Source organism: Misgurnus anguillicaudatus, chromosome 5, assembly GCF_027580225.2.
Source record: "Misgurnus anguillicaudatus chromosome 5, ASM2758022v2, whole genome shotgun sequence".
Classification (NCBI taxonomy): domain Eukaryota; kingdom Metazoa; phylum Chordata; class Actinopteri; order Cypriniformes; family Cobitidae; genus Misgurnus; species Misgurnus anguillicaudatus.
The window spans coordinates 32,801,169-32,815,362 of NC_073341.2; the positions used below are offsets into that span (position 1 = coordinate 32,801,169).

Consider the following 14,194-nt stretch of genomic DNA (forward strand, 5'->3'; position numbering starts at 1 on the left):
TTTTAAGAAAATGGATTAATTATTTGAAGGAATATTCCAATTTCATAAAAAATCTGATAATTTACTCACCCACACGTCATCCAAGATTTTGGTGTCTTTCTTTGTTCAGTCGAGAAGAAATTAAGTTTTTGGAGGAAAACATTTCAGGATTTTTTTCCATATGGTGGACTTTAGTGGACCTCAACAGTTTGCGGTTTCAATGCAGTTTAAAATTGCAGTTTCAATGCAGCTTCAAAAGGCTCCAAACGTCTAGCAAACAATGGTCATTTTCGGAAAAAATAAATAAATAAATAATAATAATAATAATAATAATATATATTAGAGCCATTTGAAGCTGCACTGAAACTGTAAACTGTCGAGGTCCAATAAAGTCCACTAAATGGAGAAAAATCCTGAATGTTTTCTTCAAAGAACTTAAATTTTTCTCGACTGAACAAATAAAGACATAAACATCTTGGATGACACGGGGTGAGTAAATTATCTAGATTTTATTTATTAAAGTGGAGTATTCCTTTAACTCATATATAGTTAAAATAGGTATTAACTAATTACTTTAGATACAATTTTGCATCAAAACCAAATACAGCTACAGTAGTACAGTAGATAAGAAACCTTTTTAGGGACCACTGCCAAATACATAAGCAATACTGGTCTGTTCAACAGGCTAGAAATATCTAAAATTGACTTTGGTTTTGAAGCTATGGAAAATATGAAACAGATCTGTGGTCAATAACTGCTTTTCATTCATAACATAGTAGAAAAGTGCAGTTCTATGTGACTTCTTGTGACTTGAATTCATGGTCCAGCTTGATAGGACAGCAAAGATGGAAACCAACTGGACAGAACTGCAATATCAAAGTGAAAAACTAAACAGCAAAACTGGAAATAGAGCTGATTCAGAATGGAGAGAGTAAAAGTATGCAGGAAATGTTACTGCAAGAAAGTGTCAAATCAAATATTAACCAAAGATTAGATTTGAAAATGTGAAATCAGACATTGGATAAGGATGGCAGAACAGAAAGCTTTACCCAGATAGGAAAATTAGGCGGTGTTGAATATTGAAATTGGAATAAACAGACTATTACTTACTGGCACTTGTACTCTTGTGTGGTCCGTGTTATCAATGAGCGATTGGTTGAAAACAAGACATTAGTGCTTTTGAGAACAAGGACAAAACAAGCCAAGCATCACAGCCCAAATCATTGACAAAATCTACAAACATAAATCTTTGTCTTTGAGATGAAGGCGCTGATTTAAGGGACAGACCTCCCAAAAACCTGTTATTATTTATTCATCTTAAAGTCATTTTCTTCTGAATTTCATATAAGTTAAGTGTGAGTAAATAAGGCAGATTTTTTGGGTGTACCACCTCTTTAAACGGTACTGCTTACCTTTAATTTCTTAAAATATTCAATATTAAAAGTTTTGGGCTATGTAGCAAGGCAGCAAAGCGTCACATGACAACATGATGGTAGATATATTAGATCAGAGGCAACAAATACAGTATTCTGGATCTTGAAATGTTAAGACGATAAGAAACATGGCACATATATAAGACATATATAAATGAGGTCCATATGCATAAGCACACAATATCATAAAGAGAGAGAAAGATAGAAAGAGCACCCTAAATCATTTACTTAGTAATCTACTCATCATACATTTGCATTTTCTGGGAAAGACGTCCATATTGTCATGCTAACTGAAGACATGCATTCATTTCCCAGATCTGATCAAGCAGTTTCCAACATGCTTCAACAGCCTTTGTTTAACTATGACGTATACATGCAAGTATACATCCAAATGCCACAGGCTTCAATTTCCAGACCAAGTTTGCTGACAAGCAACAAATGCAACTGTCTGTCTCAATACCTACCAAAATCCTGTATGTACACCAATGTGTATTGACAAAGGCATGGCCTGTACAGCTTCGTACAAAACATTATTTGTTTGGGCTTGTTTTCAGTATTAAATTAAACTGCTCCATAATTACATAGCTTTTTTCTGCACTCATTAACTACATTGGTTATTCGTAGGCCCAGAGAGAATCTGAGAATATTGGAGTATTGGTATTTTCTATGTTTATAGAAAGCTAAAAAAAGGTTTAATTAAAGGGGACATATCATGAAAATTTGACTTTTTCCATGTTTAGGTGCTATAATTGGGTCCCCAATGCTTTTATCTACCTAGAAAATGTGAAAAAGATCAACCCAGTAACTTAGTTTTGGTAAACCATTCTCTACAAGCGTGTGAAAAAATAGGTAATTAAAATTTGGCTTGATGTCAGAAGGGGATAATACCGCCCCTTAATCTGCACTATTCAACCATGGCACTGCCATTTAGTGCAGAGATCAGCTCATTTGCATTTTAAAGAGCCACACAGATCCAAAATCGAAAATGACCTGTATTGCAGTGTGTCATGTAGCTGTCCATCAATGTAAACAATGTGCAAAGTAGTTGAACCAAAAAGTGCACGATTAATAAAGTTATTGGCTTCCAAAGTAGGGAGTCGCCTCTGAATAGCTGAAAGGAGTCGTTATATGGATTGAATCTCCTGCCTGTCTTTATCCATGTAATACGAACACTTTGCAAAATAAACCCAAGATGACAGCCTTGCCCGGGAGAAACAAAACTATGACCTGCCCACAGCTAGTTAGTGTGTAAACATCATATCACGCTGTGTTTTCAGTTTGTGTTGTTTTCACTACCAAAGGATGAAGATATATGAAGAATCAGTGGTTAAAATTACTTTTTCATGGAGGGATTTACTAAACGTTTGGCAATGAAAGATGGTTCTGTACCCACTTTATTTGGAACAAAATGCGTCTCCTAACCACAACCTGTAAGTATGATTTTTACATTGTGTTAATTTTCCCTCAAGTGTTCTAAAATGTCTAGTTTCCTGTCTTATCAGTAAGCTGCGCTAGCAATGGATTTTGCAGTTAAACTGTGGCCTGGTTAGCCTAAGTTACATTTGCTTAAATATGTGTTGAAATATTAATGTCTGTCATCGTTTTTATAACTTGGACTGATGATGAATGATGTGTATTTAAATTCTTAATATACTGTCAGAGAGTCATGTTAGCAAGCGGCTAACGCATGTGCACTAACTTAGTGTTTACATTTTTGCTATGGTCCGGTTAGCTTGCATACTTGCTTAAATAAGTGTAAAACGTTAGTTTCTGTCGTCGTTTTTATTGCTTGGATTAATGATGTATGATGTCGTTTAGGGCTGTAACGATTTATCGTGCAAATGCGCAGTTTTCTGAATGAATGAAATTGTATGAATTACGGTGAAATGCCGCCACATCCAAAAGCCAGGGGGCGCAGTGGCGCACTCGTGCAGAAACGCCCATGTGCCAAAGAAGAAGTAGCGTTACAAACCCTAGTCCAGGAAATGTCTACAGGAATATGTATATCGCTGTTCTTCAAATTGTTTCAGGTATTTTCATGATAATAAAGAATATTTTGAATGATTTTGTTTAACGAGTGCTGCTTTTTCAAATGCACGTTATAAACGACTCAGACTCATAATGATTTTAGATTGATAACGGACTTCTTACTGACCAAAACGCCATATTACACGCACAAGCTGTGCATGAAACACAAAATCGCGATGCAGCAATGCAGATTCGATTTTAGACGGGCTTTTTGAATGGGACACGAGATATATCATTACAGCCCTAATGTCGTTGTTTAGTAACATTAGCAAGCAGCTAACGCATGCTGCACTTACGGTTTTGCTATGACCCGGTTAGCTTACATATATGCTTAAATAAGTGTAAAATATTAGTTTCTTCATTTTTATTGCTTGGATTAATGATGAATGATGTGTATTGATGTTGATAATGTCTTCTCAGTAAATCATGTTAGCACTAGGTCAATACATGTTGCACTATTGTTGGTATGTGCCACTGATCTGTGGTCTGTGCGGAGACTGTGTCAGTTGACCAATCAGAGCAGAGTAGGCTACTGAAAGGTTGGGTTTAGGCAGATTGAGTCGTTGAACGGCTTCACACGAATCGTTTGGGGATCTCTGAGAAATGGGGTAATTTTAAATTAATATTTTGAGAAAATTACAGTGTTTTTTGACCTTGCATGCATTTAAACCTGATAGGACGCCTAAAATTTGCATCTCACTGGCTTTTTAAAAGACACACAAAATGGCACATTTTTGCTCACACCTACAAAGTGGCAATTTTAACATGTTATAATAAACTATCACATACGTACTCTGGAGACACCAAAGATTTATTTGACATCTTAGAAAAGTCTTGTAAAATGTCCCCTTTAATTAAAATATTTCAGAACATTTCTAGCATTCAAACATTTCAGGAATGACAAAAAACAAATTCATGTGGGCACACAGATTCTGTGTGGGCCTAGTTATTCGGGACGTAGAGACAGTTGCCAAAAGTTTCTTTCTTTGTTTCTTTTACATTTCTTGACTGACAACTTAGCACAACTTTCTTTCCTTTCTGGGTGAACTATATGTTGCGACTGTCTGCTAACAATGTTTGCAGGGGTGAATTCATGGTTATAGAAAATTGCATAATTGCTCTCAAATCAGGTAAAATCACTAGTCTTGGAAGTACTGTCTGTTTAGGTCCACACTCCTGAGTTTTCTCTGCAAAGTCAGCTATAATTTGTATATACAGTACATTATGATATAAAAAGAGAAGCAAAAATGAGCTTTAAATGCATCGAGGATCAATCAAGAGATGTAAATGTGGCATGTTTTGTTGAGGACACACTCAATTGTCATCACAACTTGCACATGCTCAGGTCCAAGTATCTGGCATCACATTCATGCAGTGTTAAAGTTCTCAAATCCACGGGAAGATGCATCTATGTTCTCTTCGATTATGAAAACCACGGCTAATCTCCATTTCAAAGTACAGATTCTGTTTTGTGATCAGAACAGCAGGACGCCTTTTCATTGCCCTGACAAAGGAAACAGCATATGCATTCATATCCATGCCTGACCAATGCGAAAGCATTTAAACTCTGTAATACTCCCTTTGATGGCAACGATGTCATCTCTATGCCAACATAATAGACTCATCCCTGCATAGACTGGGAAGCCTGCCGGTTGCTATGACAACATGCTGTTTATTTCGTAGGAAATTACTGTGGTTTGATAAGCAAGAGCTCCAATAAAATCCATGTGCAATCTTTCAATAAGCACATCTTCAATGATGGTAAACACTTTACATGATTTTTTTACTCAGTACAGTAATAAAGTCCCTTTGGAAAATCTCATTCGGCAAAGATCCGCAAGCTGCCACTAAACCAAAGCAAACCTGTTTAGCTTAAAGTCTACACAAAATTAAAATTGCTTGCAGACTTAACCCGTTTTACATTAAATGTCTGCTGCAAACTCATTTGTGAATAAAACATCTACTTTTCTGGATCCAATAAATTTGCAGTGAATAAACAAGCCATTAACCTCTATTCTTCTCTGTTTCACTTGGAAATACAGTTCCAGTTCACAAAGACTTTGACTTGCACTAACTCTCATTTCACATCAGCATGTATGGCACATATGTCTACTACATTCAACAACTGTGGCCCTGTTTACACCTGGTAATAAGATGCATTTTGGTCGATCGGATCACAAGTGAACGAGAGAGATGCATGTCCATCCCTTGTGTTCTAGTCCGTCTCTTTTGTCCACTTTCGACCGGTGCTGTCCTGATTACTTTGCATTAAAACGCAAGCGTGAGAAATGAAAGGTTTAAATAGATTCACACTAATATTACGTCAGAGTGCCACTGCTTCTGTTGCTAGTAAACATGCTGCACAACGTTTTGTACATGCATATATAAGAACCTTCTTAGATATTTCAGAGCAATTGATGAAATAAGCTTGCGCAACTTTCACAGGCTTGCAAATGAAACAAAAATGAAAGTGCCGGAGATCAGCCACTCTCATTTTATAAATAAGACTGAGCCGAACACTGTGGGTTTGCGCTAGAGGTCAGGACTGAGAGAAAAGACTGTGCTCAGTGAAATTCATTAGGTCAGTAGGTGGACCATAAGCGGTCTAGCTGTGTGTTCACACCAAACGCGAATGAACAATAGTTGGCCGCTTCAACGTTTTGAGTTAACTTGCTTCATTTGCATTTGAAATTAGCGTCAGTTTTTCCACCATGTTTGCACTCACTGCAAGAGGGATTTTGGCCCACTCTTCCACACAGATCTTCTCTAGATCAGTCAGGTTTCTGGCCTGTCGCTGAGAAACACGGAGTTTGAGCTCCCTCCAAAGATTCTCTATTGGGTTTAGGTCTAGAGACTGGCTATGCCACGCCAGAACCTTGATATGCTTCTTATAGAGCCACTCCTTGGTTATCCTGGCTGTGTGCTTCGGGTGATTATCATGTTGGAAGACCCAGCCTCACCCCATCTTCAATGCTCATACTGAGGGAAGGAGGTTGTTCCCCAAAATCTTGCAATACATGGCCCTGATCATCCTCTCCTTAATACAGTGCAGTCGCCCTGTCCCATGTGCAGAAAAACACCCCCAAAGCATGATGATACCACCCCCATGATTCACAGTAGGGATGGTGTTCTTGGGATGGTACTCATCATTCTTCTTCCTCCAAACACGTTTAGTGGAATTATGACCAAAAAGTTCTATTTTGGTCTCATTTGACCACATGACTTTCTCCCATGACTCCTCTGGATCATCGAAATGGTCCAAACTTAAGACGGGCCTGGACATGTGCTGGTTTAAGCAGGGGAACCTTCCGTGCCATGCATGATTTCAAACCATGATGTCTTAGTGTATTACCAACAGTAACCTTGGAAACGGTGGTCCCAGCTCTTTTCAGGTCATTGACCAGCTCCTCCCATGTAGTTCTGGGCTGATTCTCACCTTTCCTAGGATAACTGAGACCCCACGAGGTGAGATCCTGCATGGAGCAGTCTGACAGTCATGTTTAGCTCCTTTCATTTTCAAATGATTGCTCCAACAGTGGACCAACAGTGAACGGTCAATTCGCGTTGCGTCATTCGTGGTGCCTCATTCGCGAAATGTAAACCGCCCCTAACACATTCAACCAATCTGTTCAGATTGCGTTTTCGACTAGCTCAAAACGTTTAACACCCCGTTTACACTTGTATTTAATTTCGTCCACTTGTAATCCGATTGACCAAAACACATATTAATACCAGGCGTAAACAGGCTTTGCATCATAACTGACTAGCCTGTGAATCCAAAACAACCTGACTGGGTATTTTGCCCTATAAAGCGGTTAAGGATCATGCCACTTTAGATTTCTCTGAAACAATGAAAACATTTCCAGACAAGAGACTGCTGTTAGTAATGTTAGTGGGCATTATGCTGCAAGAAGCCTGCGAGAGGGTAAATAAAGCAGGCGAGGGGGTACTTGGTTCACTTACTCTGAGCACATAAAAGACGACATTGGTCCGACCTCTTTGGCTTTCTGCAGTGCGTGTTTCTTATTAAATGCCTCCTCTTCCTCCTCTTCATCCTTCGGAGCAACAAGGCTGTGTTTCATTCAATTGCATTTGAAATCTTTCAGCACGTAAGGGGTAAGAGAGCTAGAGCTGGATTTACCTTTGTGAGCTCCTGGGCATTGGCCAAATTGTCAACAGCGATAGCCAAGAAGACATTGAGGAGCGTATCTGACCATTTTGTCAAGGGTTTTACTCAAAGAGCTTTGGAGCTCTAAAACTGAACCCAAGATGCAATACAAGTATGGATATTATCAGCACACACAGCTTATGAAACGCATTGGCAACTACTATACTCATTCATTGCTTAGATTCCCAAGAAAAACAGACTAATCAAAGCATGAATGCTTGGCAAATGCATACATGTAAATCACAGATGATGCATGAAGAAAGGATACAGTTTCCAAACAGGGTTAAAACAATGAAGTACACAGACGACCACATCCCTGACTTAACGCCGCCTTGAGAGCGTATGCCATTGTACATGACCTCATTCCAGTCTTCACCAGTAAGAATCTGGAAACACAATACATTTAACTGAGTTACAGTACAGTATATGTGACCCTGGACCACAAAACAAGACATGAGGGTCAATTTTTTTAAATTGATATTTATACATTATCTGAAAGCTGAATGAATATGCTCTTTATTAATGTATGGTTTGTAAGACTAGGACAATAATTGAAAATATGGGGGTGCAAGAAAATCCAAATATTGAGAAAATCGCCTTTAAAGTTGTCCAAATGAAGTCATTAGCAACACATATTACTAATGATAAATATATTTTGATATATTTATGGTAAGAAATGTACAAAATATCTTCATGGAACATGATCTTTACTTAATATCTTATGATTTTTGGCATTAAAAAATCTATAATTTTGACCCACACAATGTATTGGTGGCTACTGCTACAAATATACCTGTGTGACTAGGGGTGTAACGGTTCGCAGTTAATCCGTGATCCGTACGGTTCGGCTCGCATGCGATTCGCGGATTAATATGCATATTTAAACAGGGAAAGTTTATCATTTACACGTGTTTCTAAGGCTTGCAAATGTTAACACTCAAGTGATTTTAAACAATTTAACCGCAAAAGGTGCTGCTAAAATGAGCAGTTTTCTGTACTCAAAGATGCACATGCAGTTGAATGTGTCTGGTAAAACTCTAATCAGACGTGATTATCCCTATGCCCTTCAAAGATCAGAACTCTTGATGTGTAAACTTTAGAGAGTTGCGCTACTGTGTCTCATACATTTGGCGAATAGAGCACTAAAAAGTAGAGTAATTTTCACGTTATTTGAGCGACTGTTTATGCTGCATCTCCTTCCCAAAGTGTCATTTGTAATTTGCCCTCCGTCTGTGTGTGTGGTTTAAGTGCACTCAAAAGTGCATACACGGACAGACGCGTTTCAAAAAGCAAGCAAATATTTCTGTTCCTGACAGGACACATACAAACAAAATTATCTCGAAATACCACAGTATTCTTTTTATAATAAAACATTTGTTTATGTCTTAAGTGTATGTATAGATTAGATGCAGAAACCAGTCCGTGCTCATCCAATCTTAAAGAGACAGTAACCTCAATTAACCTACTTAAGTCTGTGTCATTAACTCTTTCCCCGCCATTGACAAGTTAACTCGTCAATTAAGAGAAAACGCTTCCCTGACAATGACGAGTTTTTCCGGCCTTCCACAATACCACTAGTATCCACCAGGTGCCGCTCTTCTGCAACTTATAAAACCCGAAGGTATCGCCCTAGGGCAAGCAGCTGTATGTGCGTGTAAGTTTTGAGGATCGATTTGCATCTGATCTCTATCAAAAGTCTTTCACGCAAAATGGAATTATCTCAGCCTTTTGCTTTAAAAATTAGGTTTTTTGGAAGGTGATAAAAAGAGAACTAATGAAGGTAGGATGAAACTTTTGTTTGAAAGCATAGGGTCTGTTCTTTCATTTGATATATTAAATGTTTATATATTTTAAGAATTTTTTTTGGAAGACGTTAAGCTTTTGTGAAAATCATGAAAAATGGCTGGCAAAATGGCTACTTCTGTAGTTCTAAAAAAATTTAATTATATTTAATTTACACAATGAAAATGTTATTATTCATTTGATTCGATTTATGTACCTAATGCCAACTTTTGGTTCTTTTATTTAAATGTTTGTAATTTCTTTTTAGTTTTTTCCACCCATTTTTTGCTGATGTTAAAAAAATTATCTGATCCATGCCTCAAACACCGTAACCGTTATGTGATCCGAAACATAAGTTTTGTGATCCGTAACATCCCTATGTGTGAATTATGACTGGTTTTGTGGTCCAGGGTCACATATAAATTATGTGTAAATTAAGGAGTGTTTATTCTCTAAAGGTACACTATAACTTCATGCATTTTAATTAATAAAACTAAAAAAGAACCACATTTTAAACCACATTATTAACAGGCAGGTTTGTAAAAAAATTACTGTGTCCTGATCCTAATTTCCTCTTCATCAGAATCTATGTAGTTTAATATATTTTAATAAAAGTTATGCACTGTACTTTATGATTAAAATTTGAGTCTTACTTGAAACACTGTCATTATAGCTGCCGGAAAAGTGTCAAAATTAGTAGGGGTGTAGTCTTCAAAAATGAACCTGTGGGGGAAAAAAAGAAAATATGCCATCTGTTGCAAGTCGTTTTTTATTCAATACAAGTCTGAGCAGGTTACTGAATAATACATTATTTGCTTTTCACTGACATCAATTTTCAATAGTGTCTCTGCACCTGCTACACAGAGTTTTTGTTTAACCAAAAATTGCTTTTTAGAATAAAACTTGATGAAGTTTGATCTTCTAAATAAATAAAATTTTATTCTTGATGCTGGTTGGTTGTATAAGAGCTCAGCATCAAAATCTTCAATGTGTATACAGTATTTGCAGACATACATTTTGAGTAAAAAGCAGATTCAACACTACACTACCATTCAAAAGTTTAGAGTGACTTGACTGAAATGCTTTTTTTTTTAATAATTATGAAAATTTGATTTGAATACTTTTGTATGAATGTTTGAAATTAGTCACACAGAGGAACATACAGTATAATTGTGCAAACATATTCCTTTTTTCTGTCATTTCAGATTTTTCAGTCACAACATTTCCCATATTAACATTTGTGCTATTGCTATGCTGTCTTGCATGTGTGAAATTGATCAAATCTTACCTCCCACCGAACAGCTGCATGCCTAGAAGGGCAAAGACCACAATGAAGAGAAAGAGCAGGAAAAGCAAACTGATGATAGACTTCATAGAGTTCATCAGAGACACAACCAGGTTCCTCAGAGACGCCCAGTACCTATCCAACACACAAACATCATCTCTGAGTTCAGTGTGAGGACATCCAGAGACCGAGCACTGAGGTTAATAAAGAGATTATTATCCAGTAAAGAGGTAAACAGACCCAAGAGGCTGTGTTTTCAGGCCAGCCTGCACTTACTTTGTAATCTTGAAGATCCTCAGCAACCGTAAGGCACGCAGAACGCTGATCCCAAAAGATGTGCCGGGTCTGAAGAATCCCCAGAGCACCTCAAAGATGCTGCCGACTATCACCTGTAAAAAAAAATTGGCAAATCTGAGTGCAATTATGGGTGCAATTTTGATGGTGATGCTTTTGCTGTGGGAACATTGGTGAGCGTTTCTCTGGGTGCTGATATCATGAAATTAAGTTATAACATCATCTTTAACTGTTTTTGCTATTAAAAAAAGTCTACTGTATGTGATGAATTGATCAGGTCTGTTAAGAAGGTGTATTACCTTATTAAGGTCAAACAGACTACTTCCTCCTTATACTTAAAGGCCCCATGTCACACAACTTTTTTAAGATAAAAATAAAGGTAAAATAAATCTTTGGTGTTCCTGGAGTACATATGTAAAGTTCAAGCTCAAAATACCCCACAGATAATTTATTATAGCATGTTAAAATGTCCACTTTGTAGGTGCGAGCAAAAATGTGCCATTTTGGGTGTGTCCTTAAAAATGCAAATGAGCTGATGAAATGCAAATACTGATCACAATGATGATGTTGTGTTGAAATATTTTTTTTTCTCTCTCTTTCTCTCTGCACTAATAGTGCTGTGGTTGGATAGTGCAGATTAACTCATTCACCGCCAGCCTATTTGAAAAAAGTTGCCCACCCGCATTTTTGTGATTTTAACAAAAGTTTCACAAAATTCCTTGCAGGAAAAATTATCTTCTATAAAAATATAAACATACAAATATATCAAATGAAAGAACACATCCTCTGCTTTCAAACAAACAATAAACAAACAAACAAACAAACAAACAAACAAAATGGGGAAAAACGTTTAATTATATATTTACTTTTTCCACTTAATTTAACCACTGAAGTATGGATATTTCTCTTTAAAAATACAACATTTTGAGCAAAAAGCTTAAAAAATTGCGTTTTTGTAAAGGAATTAATGTTAGAGATCAGACTCAGAATGACTATCAAACATAAAGGCAGTTAAAATAAATCATTAAATCTTTTTAACTTCCGTTTTTTATAAATTCGGTTTATCTAGTCAATAAAAGCGGTATTACACTTTCACTTTGAAATTCGTCCAGAAAGGCATATTTATCAGTAAAATATTAAAGGAATAGTCTACTCATTTTCAATATTAAACTATGTTATTACCTTAACTAAGAATTGTTGATACATCCCTCTATCATCTGACCAAACACATCAACATTTTTCCTATTTAAGACGAGTAGTTATACTAGCAAGTTTGGTGGTACAAAATAAAACGTAGCGTTTTTCTAAGCGGATTTAAAAGAGGAACTATATTTTATTTTATTTAGTACTTCGACTCGCCTGAAAAGTCCGCTCCCCTTCTCCCTCTTTTAATGGGAGAGGGAGGGTGTTACTGCGCCGAGTCGAAGTACTCCCAAAAGTGCTATTACGCCATAAAATATAGTTCCTCTTTTAAATCCGCTTAGAAAAGTGCTACGTTTTATTTTGTACCACCAAACTTGCTCGTATAACTAGTCGTCTTAAATAGGAAAAACGTTGATGTGTTTGGTCACTTCTAACTTTATCTCTGATTGGTACCATTGAATGAATGGGGCTAAACTATATGCTATCGAAGTGTCGCAGCGCGCTCCAGCGCTTACGTGCACGCACACAGATGATAGTATCAACTCTTCTTAGTTAAGGTAACATAGTTTAATATTGAAAATGAGTAGACTATTCCTTTAACTCATAATTGACGAGATAACTCGTCAATGGCGGGGAAAGGGTTAAGGGGTGATATTATTATAATAAGATCCCCTCATGACATTATAAGGGGAGTCAAATTTCAATTAACTAATTTTTCATGTGCTTGCAGAGAATGGTTACCAAATCTAAGCAGCTGGTTTGATCTTTTTTTGTTTTCTAGGCTGATAGAAGCACTGGGGACCCAATTATAGCACTCAAACATTGAAAAAGTCAGATTTTCATGCTATGGGACCTTTAATAGCCAATCCAAAATTATTACACATTAAGTGATGCAGTTCAAAACAAAAACACAATTTTAATTCGAATAAAGCTACATATTAATATTCAGAGCTGCCTCCTTAAATTTACATAGAAATTAAAAACGTGTTAAAAGTGCCTAGAGTGGCGAGGAGCAACGTCTTCGGTTTCATCAGCGCTTATTTCTTTGCATGTCTTTTATCATTCGTTAACTTTCATGAGGAAAAAGGTTTTGAATTTTCATAGTCGCCACCTTGATCCTGTCTGACATCTGCCCTGTTGTGCTATCTTTATATCAAAGAGGATTATGAGAGGGTAACTTACCCCACAATCAAAGCAGTTGAAAGAGGAGTGAAAATAGAGTCTGGGCCCCAGTCCATACATCTTCAAAAACATCTCAGTCAGAAACAGACCCAGAAACAGAAACTCTGCATAGTCTGTGGTAGAAAGAAACAGCTGTTTATTAGGGCAGGCTATTGCCCACAAAAAACAGTAGCTTTTTTCTAGACAGCAATGAAATAAATCATGTTATTTTCTGTGGTATTTCACAGCAGATCAAACTTACAGTATAAAAAAATGCTGAATTTGACAAGACACTGAAGTATGCAGCTAAAACCCTTCTTTTGCGAGTTTTTTAATCTGTAATAATGTTCACATATGCTCACTGTCTTTCATCATCAATTTAGAAGGCAATACTTTAAAGGTGCAGTTTGTAAATTTTAGTGGCATCTAGTGGTGAGGATGCAAATTGCAACCAACAGCTCAGTTCACAGCTCACCCCTTGCTTTTGAAACACAGAGAAGCTACGGTAGCCGACACAGGACAAACATGTCATTGTTGGAGACAACGTAATAAAAAAGTTTGCCCGTTAAGGGCTTCTGTAGAAACATGGCGGCACAAAATGGCATCTTCCATGTAAGGGGACCCTCAATGTATGTAGATAAAAACGTCTCATTCTAAAGTAATAAAAAAATAACGGTTCAATATGAAAGGTCTTTATACACCCCTGATAATATAGTTTTGTATATTATTTTGCATTTTTGTCAAGAGATCCTTCTAAAAATAACTGCACCTTTAAGATTTGCAGAGACATTGCATTATTAAGCTCTTACATTTGCTACCAATGTGCACCTCTGAGGTACCCTTTAGGTACAACGGGTGTAACACTTTTTGAAAGGGCATCGCCCCAGTGACAGATTTTTTACCTTTAAAATAATTTAGATT

General features: G+C 36.9%; 1 protein-coding gene across 8 annotated transcripts in view; it reads right to left on the reverse strand.

The window, feature by feature from the left end:
- The window catches only part of cacna1ea (calcium channel, voltage-dependent, R type, alpha 1E subunit a), a 185,371-nt gene that overhangs the window by 38,180 nt on the left and 132,997 nt on the right, over nucleotides 1-14,194 (reverse strand). For all 8 annotated transcript variants that reach the window (XM_073868041.1, XM_073868045.1, XM_073868048.1 and 5 more), the window contains 7 exons: nucleotides 13,295-13,407; nucleotides 10,952-11,064; nucleotides 10,679-10,810; nucleotides 10,044-10,113; nucleotides 7,877-7,994; nucleotides 7,582-7,649; nucleotides 7,404-7,495 (listed from right to left, as the gene is read on the reverse strand). In XM_073868041.1, coding sequence (XP_073724142.1) covers nucleotides 7,404-7,495; nucleotides 7,582-7,649; nucleotides 7,877-7,994; nucleotides 10,044-10,113; nucleotides 10,679-10,810; nucleotides 10,952-11,064; nucleotides 13,295-13,407 — 706 coding nt within the window. The remainder of the gene's footprint in view (nucleotides 1-7,403; nucleotides 7,496-7,581; nucleotides 7,650-7,876; nucleotides 7,995-10,043; nucleotides 10,114-10,678; nucleotides 10,811-10,951; nucleotides 11,065-13,294; nucleotides 13,408-14,194) is intronic.